Raw genomic sequence first — 15,895 nt, forward strand, 5'->3', positions numbered from 1 at the left:
ATGTCTTGCTACGACCTGTGCCCACCGAAAAGCGGCGTCGCCGTCCCCCAGCCCATCGCTGAGAGCTGCAACGAGCTGTGCGCCCGGCAGTGCCCCGACTCGTCGGCCTTCATCCAGCCGCCCCCCGTCGTCGTCACCTTCCCCGGCCCCATCCTCAGCTCCTTCCCCCAGCAAGCCGTGGTGGGCTCGTCCGGAGCCCCCGCCTTTGGGGGCAACCTGGGGCTGGGGGGCCTCTATGGCGCCGGGGCCACGCTGGGCTCAGGGGGCCTCTGCACCTTTGGCAGACCCTACGCTTCTCCTGCCTGCAGCCCTTGTGCCCTGCCCCGCTACAGCAGGAAGCTCTGGGACACCTGTGGGCCCTGCTAGACCCACACCTTCAAAAAAGTGAGACCCTGGGCATCTCAGCTTCACTTCTCCACGCTTTCTCGTCTCTGCATGCTGCTTCTCCTCCACCATGCTCCTGCCCATCCCCAGAGGCACCAAGCCACCGTCCTCCCACAGGGCACTTCTTGTCTCTCCAGCAGCCACCCCCTGGCAGCAGCCTGAAGGAGCAGCTCTCTTGAAGCCCACGGGGACAACCTGCCTGCCTCTCCCTCATGTGTCTTTCTGCAGTAGTTCTTTCCTGCCCTTTAAATAAAGAATCCTGCATCTAACATCTCTCTCTCTTAGTTTTGACTTTCACTGAACCACATGGGCTGTAGGGCTCCCTCACCCTGCACGTGACCCCCCTCATCTGCACCAGGGCAGTCTCTCTGTCCCAGCAGATCTGGGCTGAGCTGCCTTTGGGGAGACCCCACAGCCCTGGCAGCTCTGGCCACACACGTTCCCACAGCTGATTTCCTGACTGGACACAGACACATTTGCTGCCTGCAGGACCTGCAGCCCTTGGGCATTTGCAGACCTTGAGCTTCCCTGGGCATGAGTGTGGCTGCCCCAGGGGCTGGGATCCATCCAGGGACAATGGGTGTTGTGACTCCAGCCCCTTCATGCCTCCATGACTCTGTCTGAATCCCTGGGCAGAAAGAATAAGGACACTTCACTTTCCTCTTCCCTATCACTTTCCATTTCCCTTCTCTTTCCTCTTCTCTTTCCCATTCTTTCTTATTTGTATTCTCTTTCATATTCCTCTTCCATCTTCCACATTGTCTTGCCTGTCCTTCTGCTCCACTCTCCTCCACCTTTGCTTTCCCCATCCTTTTGTCCATCCCCTTCTGACCTCAAACACAGACCAATTTGCTCCTCCCGAATTCTCTGACACAGAGACAAAATGACAGAAATAACGACCTGATTCTTGAGCAGGAGCCTTTGCTGGGTTTATTGTCATGCTGCTGCCTCAGCAGGGTCACCCAGAGCCGACTGCCCGCTACCGTTTCCATATGACTTTGTGACCAAGAACAGAAATGACACAAACACATGAGGAAACCTGTTCCAGTGCTCGGTACCCTCACAGTGGCAAAAGAGGTTTGCACGTTTGAGGCAGAGGCTCCTCTGTATCTGCTGGTGCCCATTGCCTCTTGTCCTGGCACTGGACACCTCTGACAAGAGCCTGGACCCATCTTCTCGATGCCTTCCCATCAGGGATCTGAGAATTAGTTGATGAGAAACCCCGGGTGTTCCTCAGAGCCCAGAGGAAATATTTCAGCTTCCTGAGGCTCTCCCCAGGAGGCAGCTGCTCCTTGTCCCTTCAGCATTTTTGAGATTTTACAACAGCTGACACCTAAACATCCCAGAGCATCTCGCTCACTCCTCCACTGCTGTCATGGGTGAAGGATTGGGAGGCCTAAAAGTGAGAAAGAGAGAAAACTGGTGTGTTTGGGATAAAGAGAGTTTAAGCAGAAAGGAAAAGCCTTGCATGCCACCAAGCAATCAAGGAATTCATATTCTACTTGCCATTAGCTCAGGTGTTCAGCCATCTCCAGGACAGCAGCATGGCCACACTGGCAATAGTTATTTGAGAAGACAAATGCCATCACTCCACAGATACTCCTTCCTTCTTCTTCCCCCAGCTTTCTGTTGCTGAGCAGGATGTCCTATGCCATGGAATACTGACGGCCATTTCCCAGGTGTGAGGTTAAACACTTGCTCCCATCCAGCCTCCTCTGAGCAGATGCCTGAAGATTCTGCCATGCTTCTGCAGAGCAGTGGAACCTTGTAGAGTTGTTTCTGCTCATAGGCTCAGAATCTGAAGTGATGGAGCACTGCTTGTACCTACCCTGCTCCCTGTCCTCTGCCCTCTCCCCAGTTCCTGCAAGTCCCACCACAAGGCTTTCTTTCCCCTGCCTGCTGCCTCCATCCTCCCTCTCCCAGCACTTCCCACGTTCACCTCCCTTGGGCATCTCAAACCCAGCATGTACCCTCCCACAGCTGCTGGGCACCTGCCACCAGGGTTTCCCAAGCTTGGGACAATGACAGAGTGAGACATGACTTGGATGCAGGAAAACTTTATTGTGCCCAGAGAGGCAGGACAGGTTGTCAGGCAGACTGTAGGCAAAAGCAGAGCAGCGGGTTTCCACAAAAGGTGGGAGGCAGAGGGATTTTCTCCAGAGCAAGGCTTTCAGCTCCAGATGCCCCCATGGTGCAGCATTCCAGATGCCGAGGAGTTGGCCCTGCAGCCTCGAAGAGCCCTTCAAGTCCACATGCTGCCCCGTCCAACATCTGGGAGGAGAGGGCAGTAGAGGGCAGGATAAGGGGTGAGGAAAGGGCTGAGGGTGTGTGGCACTGCCAGCTGCCCAGGTGTTGGCTGTGGCTGCTCAGCGCTGCTCAGCGCCTCGTGCCCGCCAGCTCAGCCCTGCATGGGGGTGGTGTTGGCGATTGGGCTGGGGCCAGTGCCTGGGGCTGGGCTGGGTCTAGCAGGGCCCACAGGTGTCCCAGAGCTTCCTGCTGTAGCGGGGCAGGGCACAAGGGCTGCAGGCAGGAGAAGCGTAGGGTCTGCCAAAGGTGCAGAGGCCCCCTGAGCCCAGCGTGGCCCCGGCGCCATAGAGGCCCCCCAGCCCCAGGTTGCCCCCAAAGGCGGGGGCTCCGGACGAGCCCACCACGGCTTGCTGGGGGAAGGAGCTGAGGATGGGGCCGGGGAAGGTGACGACGACGGGGGGCGGCTGGATGAAGGCCGACGAGTCGGGGCACTGCCGGGCGCACAGCTCGTTGCAGCTCTCAGCGATGGGCTGGGGGACGGCGACGCCGCTTTTCGGTGGGCACAGGTCGTAGCAAGACATCTTTGTGTGAGAGAGCTGAGCCTGAAACACACGGCCACAAGAACAGGTGTCGTGAATGCGGAGGAGATACCCCAGCTGTGCAGTGCCCTCTTCCCAGGGCTGCCCCAAACCAGCAAAGGCCACAGCAACCACCATGAACTCCGTGCCCAGCGCTTGCCCTGAGCCCAAACACCCCCTCAGTGCCCTCCTCTCTGCACTCCGAGGGCACACAAAGACTCCCCGAGAGCCTGTGCAGGGCCTGGCTCTGCATGTCCCGGCCACGGGGCTCCCTCCTCCTCCCGCTGTGGCTCAGCCCACCCTGGCTGTCCAAGGCAGCTGCCACACGCCTGCTGCCCTCAGAGCTCTCCTGCCCAGGGAGGCCCCAAGCCGCTCCCTGCCACAGGAGGCAGAGACCCACAGGCACCCACCTTCCCTTTCCTGAGCAGAGCGAGGCAGGAGCGATGGATGCCAGTGCTCGCTGAGGGCAGAGCTTTTATGCGGTGTGCTGAGTGAGGGGAGGAGCTGCTGAGTTGGGAGCAAGTGGCCCTCGGAGGACAAGCCCCTGGTCCCTCCCTGCGTGGCACGGGGCTGTTGTGCTGACGCCGCTTCCTCAGCAGCCCCAACCCGCTCTATCAGCCCCTGCAATTACCCTGCTCGGGCGCTTGCCAGCTGCCACCTCATGGGCCAAATGAGCCCCAGTGTCTTTTCATTATCACAGGGCGTAAGAGGGCACGCAGCGTGACAAAGGCTGATTGCAAGTGCTCTGCATGCCAGAGCTCTTACCCCAGGGCTTGGTCTTAGGGTCCCACATGCCTTTTTTGCAGAGCTACCAGTAAGACCAGGGTCTTGGCACTGACCAAGAAGGCCCCTCGCAAAGGCCTCCCGCATACCAGTGCCCACATGACGTATGTCGTGCAGCTGTAATCTAGAGAGGCGCGAGGTTATGAAATAGCAGAGCACAGGCACTCCTCTGCGGCACTGCCTGCTCAGCACGATGCATCACTCGCCAGCCCTACAGAGCCGGCCTCCATCTGCCTGCAGGCGTTGGTCATCGACCTCTGCCAGTCTGGGGCAGAAAGACCCCCCATGCTCTTCCCTCCTGAGCTGGGCGGTGCAAGGGCAACAGATCCCCTCCTGATCCCACAGAGCACAAGCTCATGCTAGACCTGCTACAGTCCCACTGGCCCCTCTCATGTGTCCTGGGATGGCGACTGCTGGGGGCTGGTAGTGAGCAGGGACTTCCCTCGGGGTGCTGGGGAGCTGGGAGTCCCGTCTGAAGGCTCAGCTGCAAGAGCCCCAGTGGGAATGGCCAATGGGCTCTGGTGCGACTCTTCTCCCAGGGAAACCCAGCTGAGGGCACAGGGCTGAGATGTCTTCCCAGGACAGAGCACAGGGCTGGCAGGAGCTGCAGAAGCACGGCCCTCTCCTGCTGGGCACAGCCCCCAGCAGGCAGATGCTGTTGCCATGCAGACCTTGAAGCAGAAACACCTGGAAAGGCTCTGAGACGACGTGTGATTCTGTGTTGAGAGGATGCTGACTCAGGGTGGGGCAGGAGATGGACAGCGCCGTTGTCATCGTTGTCATCGTTGTCATGGGCAGGAGGGAGTGCCCCTCTGCACATTGGCCCACGGGGTGCTGAGCAATGGTGGGGATGGTATAAAAGCTCTGCCTCTGCCAGGCTCTCCCATCCTCTGCTCTGGCCGCCTTCTCCTTGGGGAACAGGGTAAGTCTGGGAGCGCTTCTCCTCCTGGTCCCTGAGACAGCTCCTCCACCTCTGATGCTCTTCCGCTACTATTCTACCTATCTCCATCTCTGTTCTCTTGCAGAGCACCGTCCGATCTCACACAAAGATGTCTTGCTACGACCTGTGCCCACCGAAAAGCGGCGTCGCCGTCCCCCAGCCCATCGCTGAGAGCTGCAACGAGCTGTGCGCCCGGCAGTGCCCCGACTCGTCGGCCTTCATCCAGCCGCCCCCCGTCGTCGTCACCTTCCCCGGCCCCATCCTCAGCTCCTTCCCCCAGCAAGCCGTGGTGGGCTCGTCCGGAGCCCCCGCCTTTGGGGGCAACCTGGGGCTGGGGGGCCTCTATGGCGCCGGGGCCACGCTGGGCTCAGGGGGCCTCTGCACCTTTGGCAGACCCTACGCTTCTCCTGCCTGCAGCCCTTGTGCCCTGCCCCGCTACAGCAGGAAGCTCTGGGACACCTGTGGGCCCTGCTAGACCCACACCTTCAAAAAAGTGAGACCCTGGGCATCTCAGCTTCACTTCTCCACGCTTTCTCGTCTCTGCATGCTGCTTCTCCTCCTCCATGCTCCTGCCCATCCCCAGAGGCACCAAGCCACCGTCCTCCCACAGGGCACTTCTTGTCTCTCCAGCAGCCACCGCCTGGCAGCAGCCTGAAGGCGCAGCTCTCTTGAAGCCCACAGGGACAACCTGCCTGCCTCTCCCTCATGTGTCAATTTCCAGTGATTGTTTCCTGCACTCACAATAAAAGAATCCTGCATCTAACATCTCTCTTAGTTTTGACTTTCACTGAGACCCCACAGCCCTGGCAGCTCTGGCCACACACGGTCCCACAGCTGAGTTCCACGGGCCCTGCCTGGACACAGACACATTTGCTGCCTGCAGGACCTGCAGCCCTTGGGCATTTGCAGACCTTGAGCTTCCCTGGGCATGAGTGTGGCTGCCCCAGGGGCTGGGATCCATCCAGGGACAATGGGTGTTGTGACTCCAGCCCCTTCATGCCTCCATGGCTCTGTCTGAGCACCTGGGCAGAAAGAATGGATACGCTTCCTTTTCCTCTTACCTATAATTTTTCCTTTCCCTTCTCTTTCCTCCTATCTTTCCCGTTCCTTCTTCTTCTTTTTATTCCCTTGCAGAGTCCTCTCCCATCTTCCCCATTTTGTTGCCTGTCTTTATGCTCCAATCTCCTTTACCTTTGCTTTCCCCATCCTTTTCTCCATCCCCTTCTGTCCCCTACCAGAGACCAATTTGCTGCTCCCCGATTCTCTGCCACAGACAGAATATGACAGAAATATCCGTCTGATTCTTGAGCAAGAACCTTTACAGGGCTTCTTGTCATGTTGCTGTCTCAGCAGGGTCACACAGAGCCAGCTGCCCACTACCGTGTCCTTACGACTTTCTGACCAAGAACAGAAACACCACAAACTCCTGAGGAAGCCTGTGCCAGTGCTCGGTACCCTCACAGGGGCAAAAGAGGTTTGCACATTTGAGGCGGAGGCTCCTCTGTATCTGCTGGTGCCCATTGCCTCTTGTCCTGGCACTGGACACCTCTGACAAGATCCTGGACAATTCTTTTCGATCCCTTCCCTTCAAGGATCTGTGCACAATAATGAGAAGCCATCCAGTTGATACATGGAATAACATTCACGGTGCTCTGAGGCTCTCACCAGGAGAGATAGTCTCCCTGTCCCTTCAGCATTTTTGTGGTTTAACCCCATCTGGCATCTAAAAAGACCAGATCGCCTCGCTTACACATCTTCTGCTGGGATGGGTGAGTGAATTGGAGGACTAAAAGTGAGAAAACTGGTGTGTTGGGATAAAGAGTTTAAGAGATTCATGCAAGCCAAGCAAATAAGGAATTCATTTTCTACTTGCCATTAGCTCAGGTGTTCAGCCATCTCCAGGAGAACAGGGTGGTCACACTGCCTGTGGTTACTTGAGAAGACAAACACCATCACTCCACAGATCCTCCTTCCTTCTTCTTCCCCCAGCTTTCTGTTGCTGAGCAGGATGTCCTATGCCATGGAATACTGACGGCCATTTCCCAGGTGTGAGGTTAAACACTTGCTCCCATCCAGCCTCCTCTGAGCAGATGCCTGAAGATTCTGCCATGCTTCTGCAGAGCAGTGGAACCTTGTAGATTTGTTTCTGCTCATGGGCTCAGAATCTGAAGTGATGGAGCACTGCTTGTACCTACCCTGCTCCCTGTCCTCTGCCCTCTCCCCAGCTCCTGCAAGTCCCACCACAAGGCTCTCTTTCCCCTGCCTGCTGCCTGCATCCTCCCTCTCCCAGCACTTCCCACGCTCACCTCCCTTGGGCATCTCAAACCCAGCATTTACCCTCCCACAGCTGCTGGGCACCTGCCACCAGGGTTTCCCAAGCTTGGGACAATGACAGAGTGAGACATGACTTGGATGCAGGAAAACTTTATTGTGCCCACAGGGGCAGGACAGGCAGTGAGCAGATTGAGGGCAAGACCAGAGCATCAGGTTTCCACAAAAGGTGGGAGGCAGAGGGATTTTCTCCAGAGCAAGGCTTTCAGCTCCAGATGCCCCCATGGTGCAGCATTCCAGATGCCGAGGAGTTGGCCCTGCAGCCTCGAAGAGCCCTTCAAGTCCACATGCTGCCCCGTCCAACATCTGGGAGGAGAAGGGAGTAGAGGGGAGCAGAGGGCAGGGGAAGGGATGAGGAAAGGGCTGAGGGTGTGTGGCACTGCCAGCTGCCCAGGTGTTGGCTGTGGCTGCTCAGCACTGCTCAGAGCCTCGTGCCCGCCAGCTCAGCCCTGCATGGGGGTGGTGTTGGCGATTGGGCTGGGGCCAGTGCCTGGGGCTGGGGTGGGTCTAGCAGGGCCCACAGGTGTCCCAGAGCTTCCTGCTGTAGCGGGGCAGGGCACAAGGGCTGCAGGCAGGAGAAGCGTAGGGTCTGCCAAAGGTGCAGAGGCCCCCTGAGCCCAGCGTGGCCCCGGCGCCATAGAGGCCCCCCAGCCCCAGGTTGCCCCCAAAGGCGGGGGCTCCGGACGAGCCCACCACGGCTTGCTGGGGGAAGGAGCTGAGGATGGGGCCGGGGAAGGTGACGACGACGGGGGGCGGCTGGATGAAGGCCGACGAGTCGGGGCACTGCCGGGCGCACAGCTCGTTGCAGCTCTCAGCGATGGGCTGGGGGACGGCGACGCCGCTTTTCGGTGGGCACAGGTCGTAGCAAGACATCTTTGTGTGGGATCGGACGGTGCTCTGCAAGAGAACAGAAATAGCAAGATTGCAGTAGAGGGGAGCGCCTGAGGTCAAGGGGCTGGCTCATGGATCCAGGAGGAGAAGCGCTCCCAGACTTACCCTGTTCCCCAAGGAGAAGGCGGCCAGAGCAGAGGATGGGAGAGCCTGGCAGAGGCAGAGCTTTTATACCATCCCCACCATTGCTCAGCACCCCGTGGGCCAATGTGCAGAGGGGCACTCCCTCCTGCCCATGACAACGATGACAATGATGACAACGGCTCTGTCCAGTTCCTAACCCCCCCTGAGTCAGCACCCCCTCACCACAGAATCACACGTCGTCTCAGAGCCTTTCCAGGTGTTTCTCCTTCAGGGGCTACATGGCAACAGCATCTCCCTGCTGGGGACTGCACCCGGCAGGAGAGGGCCGTGCTTCTGCAGCTCCTGCCAGCCCTGTGCTCTGCTCTGGGAAGACATCTCAGCCCTGTGCCCTCAGCTGGGTTCTGTGGGGAGGAGAGTTGTACCTGAGCCCAACAGGGCCATTCCCACAGGGGGCTGCTGCAGCTGAACCTTCAGACAGGACTCCCAGCTCCACAGCACGCTGAGGGAACCCCCTGCTCAGCACTGGCCATCATTACTGGGGATCCCAACACAACTGTGAAGGGCTGGTGGAGCTGGCGTAGGAGTGGCACAAGCTTGTGCCATGTGAGATAAGGAGGAGATTAGTCAATCTTCAACTAAGCAGCTCAGGAGGGAAGAGCATGGGGGGTCTTTCTGCCCCAGACTGGCAGAGGTCGATGACCAACGCCTGCAGGCAGATGGAGGCCGGCTCTGTAGGGCTGGCGAGTGATGCATCGTGCTGAGCAGGCAGTGCCGCAGAGGAGTGCCTGTGCTCTGCCATTTCGTAACCTCGCGCCTCTCTAGATTACGGTTGCATGACATACGTCATGTGGGCACTGGTATGCAGGAGGCCTTTGCGAGGGGCCTTCTTGGTCAGTGCCAAGACCCTGGTCTTACTGGTAGCTCTGCAAAAAAGGCATGTGCGACCCTAAGACCAAGCCCTGGGGTAAGAGCTCTGGCATGCAGAGCACTTGCAATCAGCCTTTGTCACGCTGCGTGCCCTCTTACGCCCTGTGATAATGAAAAGACACTGGGGCTCATTTGGCCCATGAGGTGGCAGCTGGCAAGCGCCCGAGCAGGGTAATTGCAGGGGCTGATAGAGCGGGTTGGGGCTGCTGAGGAAGCGGCGTCAGCACAACAGCCCCGTGCCACGCAGGGAGGGACCAGGGGCTTGTCCTCCGAGGGCCACTTGCTCCCAACTCAGCAGCTCCTCCCCTCACTCAGCACACCGCATAAAAGCTCTGCCCTCAGCGAGCACTGGCATCCATCGCTCCTGCCTCGCTCTGCTCAGGAAAGGGAAGGTGGGTGCCTGTGGGTCTCTGCCTCCTGTGGCAGGGAGCGGCTTGGGGCCTCCCTGGCCAGGAGAGCTCTGAGGGCAGCAGGCGTGTGGCAGCTGCCTTGGACAGCCAGGGTGGGCTGAGCCACAGCGGGAGGAGGAGGGAGCCCCGTGGCCGGGACATGCAGAGCCAGGCCCTGCACAGGCTCTCGGGGAGTCTTTGTGTGCCCTCGGAGTGCAGAGAGGAGGGCACTGAGGGGGTGTTTGGGCTCAGGGCAAGCGCTGGGCACGGAGCTCATGGTGGTTGCTGTGGCCTTTGCTGGTTTGGGGCAGCCCTGGGAAGAGGGCACTGCACAGCTGGGGTATCTCCTCCGCATTCACGACACCTGTTCTTGTGGCCATGTGTTTCAGGCTCAGCTATCTCACACAAAGATGTCTTGCTACGACCTGTGCCCACCGAAAAGCGGCGTCGCCGTCCCCCAGCCCATCGCTGAGAGCTGCAACGAGCTGTGCGCCCGGCAGTGCCCCGACTCGTCGGCCTTCATCCAGCCGCCCCCCGTCGTCGTCACCTTCCCCGGCCCCATCCTCAGCTCCTTCCCCCAGCAAGCCGTGGTGGGCTCGTCCGGAGCCCCCGCCTTTGGGGGCAACCTGGGGCTGGGGGGCCTCTATGGCGCCGGGGCCACGCTGGGCTCAGGGGGCCTCTGCACCTTTGGCAGACCCTACGCTTCTCCTGCCTGCAGCCCTTGTGCCCTGCCCCGCTACAGCAGGAAGCTCTGGGACACCTGTGGGCCCTGCTAGACCCACACCTACAAAAACCTGATGCCCTGGGCATCTCAGATTCATTTCTCCTCTCCTTCTCCTCTCTCCACGCTGCCTCTCCTAGTCCATGCTCCTGCCAATCCCCAGAGGCCTGAAGCCACCCTCCTCCCACAGGGCACTTCTTGTTTCTCCAGCAGCCACCGCCTGGCAGCAGCCTGAAGGAGCAGCACTTTTGAAGCCCATAAGGACAACCTGCCTGCCTCTGCCTCATGTGTCATTCTCCAGTGGTTGTTTCCTGCATTTAAAATAAAAGCATCCTGCATCTAACATCTCTTTCTCTTAGTTTTGACTTTCACTGAGCCACATGGGCTGTAGGGCTCCCTCACCCTGCACGTGACCCCCCTCATCTGCACCAGGGCAGTCTCTCTGTCCCAGCAAGATCTGGGCTGAGCTGCCTTTGGGGAGACCCCACAGCCCTGGCAGCTCTGGCCACACACGGTCCCACAGCCGAGTTCCACGGGCCCTGCCTGGACACAGACACATCTGCTGCCTGCAGGACCTGCAGCCCTTGGGCATTTGCAGACCTTGAGCTTCCCTGGGCATGAGTGTGGCTGCCTCAGGGGCTGGGATCCACCCAGGGACAATGGGTGTTGTGATTCCAGCCCCTTCATGCCTTCATGGCTCTGTCTGCATCCTTGGGCAGAAAGAATATTGATGCTTACATTTCCTCTTCCCTATCCGATTCCCTTTCCCTTCTCTTTCCTTTTTTTCTTTCTCTTTCCATCTTTATTCTCCTCCTTCTTATTTTTTTCAGAGTCCTCTTCCCTTTCACCACTTCTCACCCTTCCCCATTCTTTTCCTGTACCTTCTTCTCCTTCACTATCCCTTTCCCCATCCTTTTTTCCTTCCCCTTCTGACACTCAACACAGAACAACAGACAGAAAATGACAGAAATAACTGCCTGATTCTTGTGGCAGGAGCCTTTGCAGGGCATCTTGTTATGGTGCTGCCTCAGCAGGATCACCCAGACCCCCCTGCTCAGCACTGTGTCCACAGGGCTTTTGCTCCAAGAACGGCGACATTCCATCCTCCTGGAATAACCTGTGCCAGTGCTCTGTCATCCTCACAGTGGCAAAAGAGTTTTGGGCTGTTGGGGCAGAGACTCCTGTGTTTCAGCTGGTGCCCATTGCCTCTTGTTCTGGCACTGGACACCTCTGACAAGAGCCTGGACCAATCTTCTTGAGACTTCCCTTCAGGCATCCGTGCACATTGATAAGAACCCACCCAGTCCTGCTTGGAGCCAGGAGGAACAGTCACGGTGCTCTGAGTCTCTCCCCAGGAGACAGCTGCTCCCTGTCCCCTCAGTATTTTCTGTGGTTTAACCCCAGCTGGTAACTGAACAGCCCTGAGCATCTCGCTCACTCATCTTCTGCTGGGATGGGTGAGTGAAGCGGAGGGCTAAAAGTGAGAAAACTGGTGTGTTGGGATAAAGAGAGTTTAAGAAGTAAAGGAAAAACCTTGCATGCCGCCATTCAAATAAGGAATTCATTTTCTACTTGCCATTAGCTCAGGTGTTCAGCCATCTCCAGGAGAACAGGGTGGTCACACTGCCTGTGGTTACTTGAGAAGACAAACACCATCACTCCACAGATCCTCCTTCCTTCTTCTTCCCCCAGCTTTCTGTTGCTGAGCAGGATGTCCTATGCCATGGAATACTGACGGCCATTTCCCAGGTGTGAGGTTAAACACTTGCTCCCATCCAGCCTCCTCTGAGCAGATGCCTGAAGATTCTGCCATGCTTCTGCAGAGCAGTGGAACCTTGTAGATTTGTTGCTGCTCATGGGCTCAGAATCTGAAGTGATGGAGCACTGCTTGTACCTACCCTGCTCCCTGTCCTCTGCCCTCTCCCCAGCTCCTGCAAGTCCCACCACAAGGCTCTCTTTCCCCTGCCTGCTTCCTGCATCCTCCCTCTCCCAGCACTTCCCACGCTCACCTCCCTTGGGCATCTCAAACCCAGCATTTACCCTCCCACAGCTGCTGGGCACCTGCCACCAGGGTTTCCCAAGCTTGGGACAATGAGGGAGTGAGACATGACTTGGATGCAGGAAAACTTTATTGTGCCCACAGGGGCAGGACAGGCAGTGAGCAGATTGAGGGCAAGACCAGAGCATCAGGTTTCCACAAAAGGTGGGAGGCAGAGGGATTTTCTCCAGAGCAAGGCTTTCAGCTCCAGATGCCCCCATGGTGCAGCATTCCAGATGCCGAGGAGTTGGCCCTGCAGCCTCGAAGAGCCCTTCAAGTCCACATGCTGCCCCGTCCAATATCTGGGAGGAGAAAGGAGTAGAGGGGAGCAGAGGGCAGGGGAAGGGATGAGGAAAGGGCTGAGGGTGTGTGGCACTGCCAGCTGCCCAGGTGTTGGCTGTGGCTGCTCAGCACTGCTCAGAGCCTCGTGCCCGCCAGCTCAGCCCTGCATGGGGGTGGTGTTGGCGATTGGGCTGGGGCCAGTGCCTGGGTCTGGGCTGGGTCTAGCAGGGCCCACAGGTGTCCCAGAGCTTCCTGCTGTAGCGGGGCAGGGCACAAGGGCTGCAGGCAGGAGAAGCGTAGGGTCTGCCAAAGGTGCAGAGGCCCCCTGAGCCCAGCGTGGCCCCGGCGCCATAGAGGCCCCCCAGCCCCAGGTTGCCCCCAAAGGCGGGGGCTCCGGACGAGCCCACCACGGCTTGCTGGGGGAAGGAGCTGAGGATGGGGCCGGGGAAGGTGACGACGACGGGGGGCGGCTGGATGAAGGCCGACGAGTCGGGGCACTGCCGGGCGCACAGCTCGTTGCAGCTCTCAGCGATGGGCTGGGGGACGGCGACGCCGCTTTTCGGTGGGCACAGGTCGTAGCAAGACATCTTTGTGTGGGATCGGACGGTGCTCTGGAAGAGAACAGAAATAGCAAGATTGCAGTAGAGGAGATCGCCTGAGGTCAAGGGGCTGGCTCATGGATCCAGGAGGAGAAGCGCTCCCAGACTTACCCTGTTCCCCAAGGAGAAGGCGGCCAGAGCAGAGGATGGGAGAGCCTGGCAGAGGCAGAGCTTTTATACCATCCCCACCATTGCTCAGCACCCCGTGGGCCAATGTGCAGAGGGGCACTCCCTCCTGCCCATGACAACGATGACAATGATGACAACGGCTCTGTCCAGTTCCTAACCCCCCCTGAGTCAGCACCCCCTCACCACAGAATCACACGTCGTCTCAGAGCCTTTCCAGGTGTTTCTGCTTCAGGGGCTACATGGCAACAGCATCTCCCTGCTGGGGACTGCACCCGGCAGGAGAGGGCCGTGCTTCTGCAGCTCCTGCCAGCCCTGTGCTCTGCTCTGGGAAGACATCTCAGCCCTGTGCCCTCAGCTGGGTTCTGTGGGGAGGAGAATTGTACCTGAGCCCAACAGGGCCATTCCCACAGGGGGCTGCTGCAGCTGAACCTTCAGACAGGACTCCCAGCTCCACAGCACGCTGAGGGAACCCCCTGCTCAGCACTGGCCATCATTACTGGGGATCCCAACACAACTGTGAAGGGCTGGTGGAGCTGGCGTAGGAGTGGCACAAGCTTGTGCCATGTGAGATAAGGAGGAGATTAGTCAATCTTCAACTAAGCAGCTCAGGAGGGAAGAGCATGGGGGGTCTTTCTGCCCCAGACTGGCAGAGGTCGATGACCAACGCCTGCAGGCAGATGGAGGCCGGCTCTGTAGGGCTGGCGAGTGATGCATCGTGCTGAGCAGGCAGTGCCGCAGAGGAGTGCCTGTGCTCTGCTATTTCATAACCTCGCGCCTCTCTAGATTACAGCTGCACGACATACGTCATGTGGGCACTGGTATGCGGGAGGCCTTTGCGAGGGGCCTTCTTGGTCAGTGCCAAGACCCTGGTCTTACTGGTAGCTCTGCAAAAAAGGCATGTGGGACCCTAAGACCAAGCCCTGGGGTAAGAGCTCTGGCATGCAGAGCACTTGCAATCAGCCTTTGTCACGCTGCGTGCCCTCTTACGCCCTGTGATAATGAAAAGACACTGGGACTCATTTGGCCCATGAGGTGGCAGCTGGCAAGCGCCCGAGCAGGGTAATTGCAGGGGCTGATAGAGCGGGTTGGGGCTGCTGAGGAAGCGGCGTCAGCACAACAGCCCCGTGCCACGCAGGGAGGGACCAGGGGCTTGTCCTCCGAGGGCCACTTGCTCCCAACTCAGCAGCTCCTCCCCTCACTCAGCACACCGCATAAAAGCTCTGCCCTCAGCGAGCACTGGCATCCATCGCTCCTGCCTCGCTCTGCTCAGGAAAGGGAAGGTGGGTGCCTGTGGGTCTCTGCCTCCTGTGGCAGGGAGCGGCTTGGGGCCTCCCTGGCCAGGAGAGCTCTGAGGGCAGCAGGCGTGTGGCAGCTGCCTTGGACAGCCAGGGTGGGCTGAGCCACAGCGGGAGGAGGAGGGAGCCCCGTGGCCGGGACATGCAGAGCCAGGCCCTGCACAGGCTCTCGGGGAGTCTTTGTGTGCCCTCGGAGTGCAGAGAGGAGGGCACTGAGGGGGTGTTTGGGCTCAGGGCAAGCGCTGGGCACGGAGCTCATGGTGGTTGCTGTGGCCTTTGCTGGTTTGGGGCAGCCCTGGGAAGAGGGCACTGCACAGCTGGGGTATCTCCTCCGCATTCACGACACCTGTTCTTGTGGCCGTGTGTTTCAGGCTCAGCTCTCTCACACAAAGATGTCTTGCTACGACCTGTGCCCACCGAAAAGCGGCGTCGCCGTCCCCCAGCCCATCGCTGAGAGCTGCAACGAGCTGTGCGCCCGGCAGTGCCCCGACTCGTCGGCCTTCATCCAGCCGCCCCCCGTCGTCGTCACCTTCCCCGGCCCCATCCTCAGCTCCTTCCCCCAGCAAGCCGTGGTGGGCTCGTCCGGAGCCCCCGCCTTTGGGGGCAACCTGGGGCTGGGGGGCCTCTATGGCGCCGGGGCCACGCTGGGCTCAGGGGGCCTCTGCACCTTTGGCAGACCCTACGCTTCTCCTGCCTGCAGCCCTTGTGCCCTGCCCCGCTACAGCAGGAAGCTCTGGGACACCTGTGGGCCCTGCTAGACCCACACCCACAAAAACCTGAGACCCTGGGCATCTCAGATTCATTTCTCCTCTGCTCCTCTCTCCACGCTGCCTCTCCTCCACCATGCTCCGTCCCATCCCTAGAGGCCTGAAGCCACCGTCCTCCCACAGGGCACTTCTTGTCTCTCCAGCAGCCACCGCCTGGCAGCAGCCTGAAGGAGCAGCTCTCTTGAAGTCCTCAGGCACAACCTGCCTGCCTCTGCCTCATGTGTCTTTCTGCAGTAGTTCTTTCCTGCCCTTTAAATAAAGAATCCTGCATCTAACATTTCTCTCTTAGTTTTGACTTTCACTGAGCCACATGGGCTGTAGGGCTCCCTCACCCTGCACGTGAACCCCCCTCATCTGCACCAGGGCAGTCTCTCTGTCCCAGCAAGATCTGGGCTGAGCTGCCTTTGGGGAGACCCCACAGCCCTGGCAGCTCTGGCCACACACGGTCCCACAGCTGAGTTCCACGGGCCCTGCCTGGACACAGACACAATTGCTGCCTGCAGGACCTGC

The 15,895-nt window shown here is 59.1% G+C and overlaps 7 protein-coding genes across 7 annotated transcripts; 4 read left to right on the forward strand and 3 right to left on the reverse strand.

The window, feature by feature from the left end:
- On the forward strand, positions 1 to 366 carry LOC113488708 (scale keratin-like). The gene has a single exon (XM_026864002.1). It carries the CDS (start codon positions 1 to 3, stop codon positions 364 to 366), a length of 366 nt encoding a protein of 121 aa, XP_026719803.1.
- A 2,474-nt stretch (positions 367 to 2,840) lies between these two features.
- Positions 2,841 to 3,228, reverse strand: LOC113488706 (scale keratin-like). The gene has a single exon (XM_026863999.1). The coding sequence runs from the start codon at positions 3,210 to 3,212 to the stop codon at positions 2,847 to 2,849; it is 366 nt and encodes a 121-aa protein (XP_026719800.1). The 5' UTR covers positions 3,213 to 3,228; the 3' UTR covers positions 2,841 to 2,846.
- A 1,807-nt stretch (positions 3,229 to 5,035) lies between these two features.
- Positions 5,036 to 5,407, forward strand: LOC113488711 (scale keratin-like). The gene has a single exon (XM_026864005.1). It carries the CDS (start codon positions 5,042 to 5,044, stop codon positions 5,405 to 5,407), a length of 366 nt encoding a protein of 121 aa, XP_026719806.1. The 5' UTR covers positions 5,036 to 5,041.
- Positions 5,408 to 7,770: 2,363 nt separating this feature from the next.
- On the reverse strand, positions 7,771 to 8,151 carry LOC113488712 (scale keratin-like). Its single transcript, XM_026864006.1, has one exon. The coding sequence runs from the start codon at positions 8,134 to 8,136 to the stop codon at positions 7,771 to 7,773; it is 366 nt and encodes a 121-aa protein (XP_026719807.1). The 5' UTR covers positions 8,137 to 8,151.
- Positions 8,152 to 8,361: 210 nt separating this feature from the next.
- LOC113488624 (scale keratin-like) lies at positions 8,362 to 10,330 on the forward strand. Its single transcript, XM_026863905.1, has 4 exons — positions 8,362 to 8,444; positions 9,481 to 9,541; positions 9,866 to 9,883; positions 9,944 to 10,330. Exons 1-4 carry the CDS (start codon positions 8,362 to 8,364, stop codon positions 10,328 to 10,330), a joined length of 549 nt encoding a protein of 182 aa, XP_026719706.1.
- Positions 10,331 to 12,816: 2,486 nt separating this feature from the next.
- LOC113488713 (scale keratin-like) lies at positions 12,817 to 13,197 on the reverse strand. Its single transcript, XM_026864007.1, has one exon. The coding sequence runs from the start codon at positions 13,180 to 13,182 to the stop codon at positions 12,817 to 12,819; it is 366 nt and encodes a 121-aa protein (XP_026719808.1). The 5' UTR covers positions 13,183 to 13,197.
- Positions 13,198 to 13,979: 782 nt separating this feature from the next.
- Positions 13,980 to 15,376, forward strand: LOC113488625 (scale keratin-like). Its single transcript, XM_026863906.1, has 3 exons — positions 13,980 to 14,015; positions 14,510 to 14,603; positions 14,853 to 15,376. The coding sequence occupies exons 1-3, from the start codon at positions 13,980 to 13,982 to the stop codon at positions 15,374 to 15,376; spliced, it is 654 nt and encodes a 217-aa protein (XP_026719707.1).
- The last annotated feature ends 519 nt before the right edge of the window (positions 15,377 to 15,895 follow it).

The sequence above is a fragment of the Athene cunicularia genome (assembly GCF_003259725.1).
Source record: "Athene cunicularia isolate RWA chromosome 25 unlocalized genomic scaffold, athCun1 chr25_part1, whole genome shotgun sequence".
Taxonomy (NCBI): domain Eukaryota; kingdom Metazoa; phylum Chordata; class Aves; order Strigiformes; family Strigidae; genus Athene; species Athene cunicularia.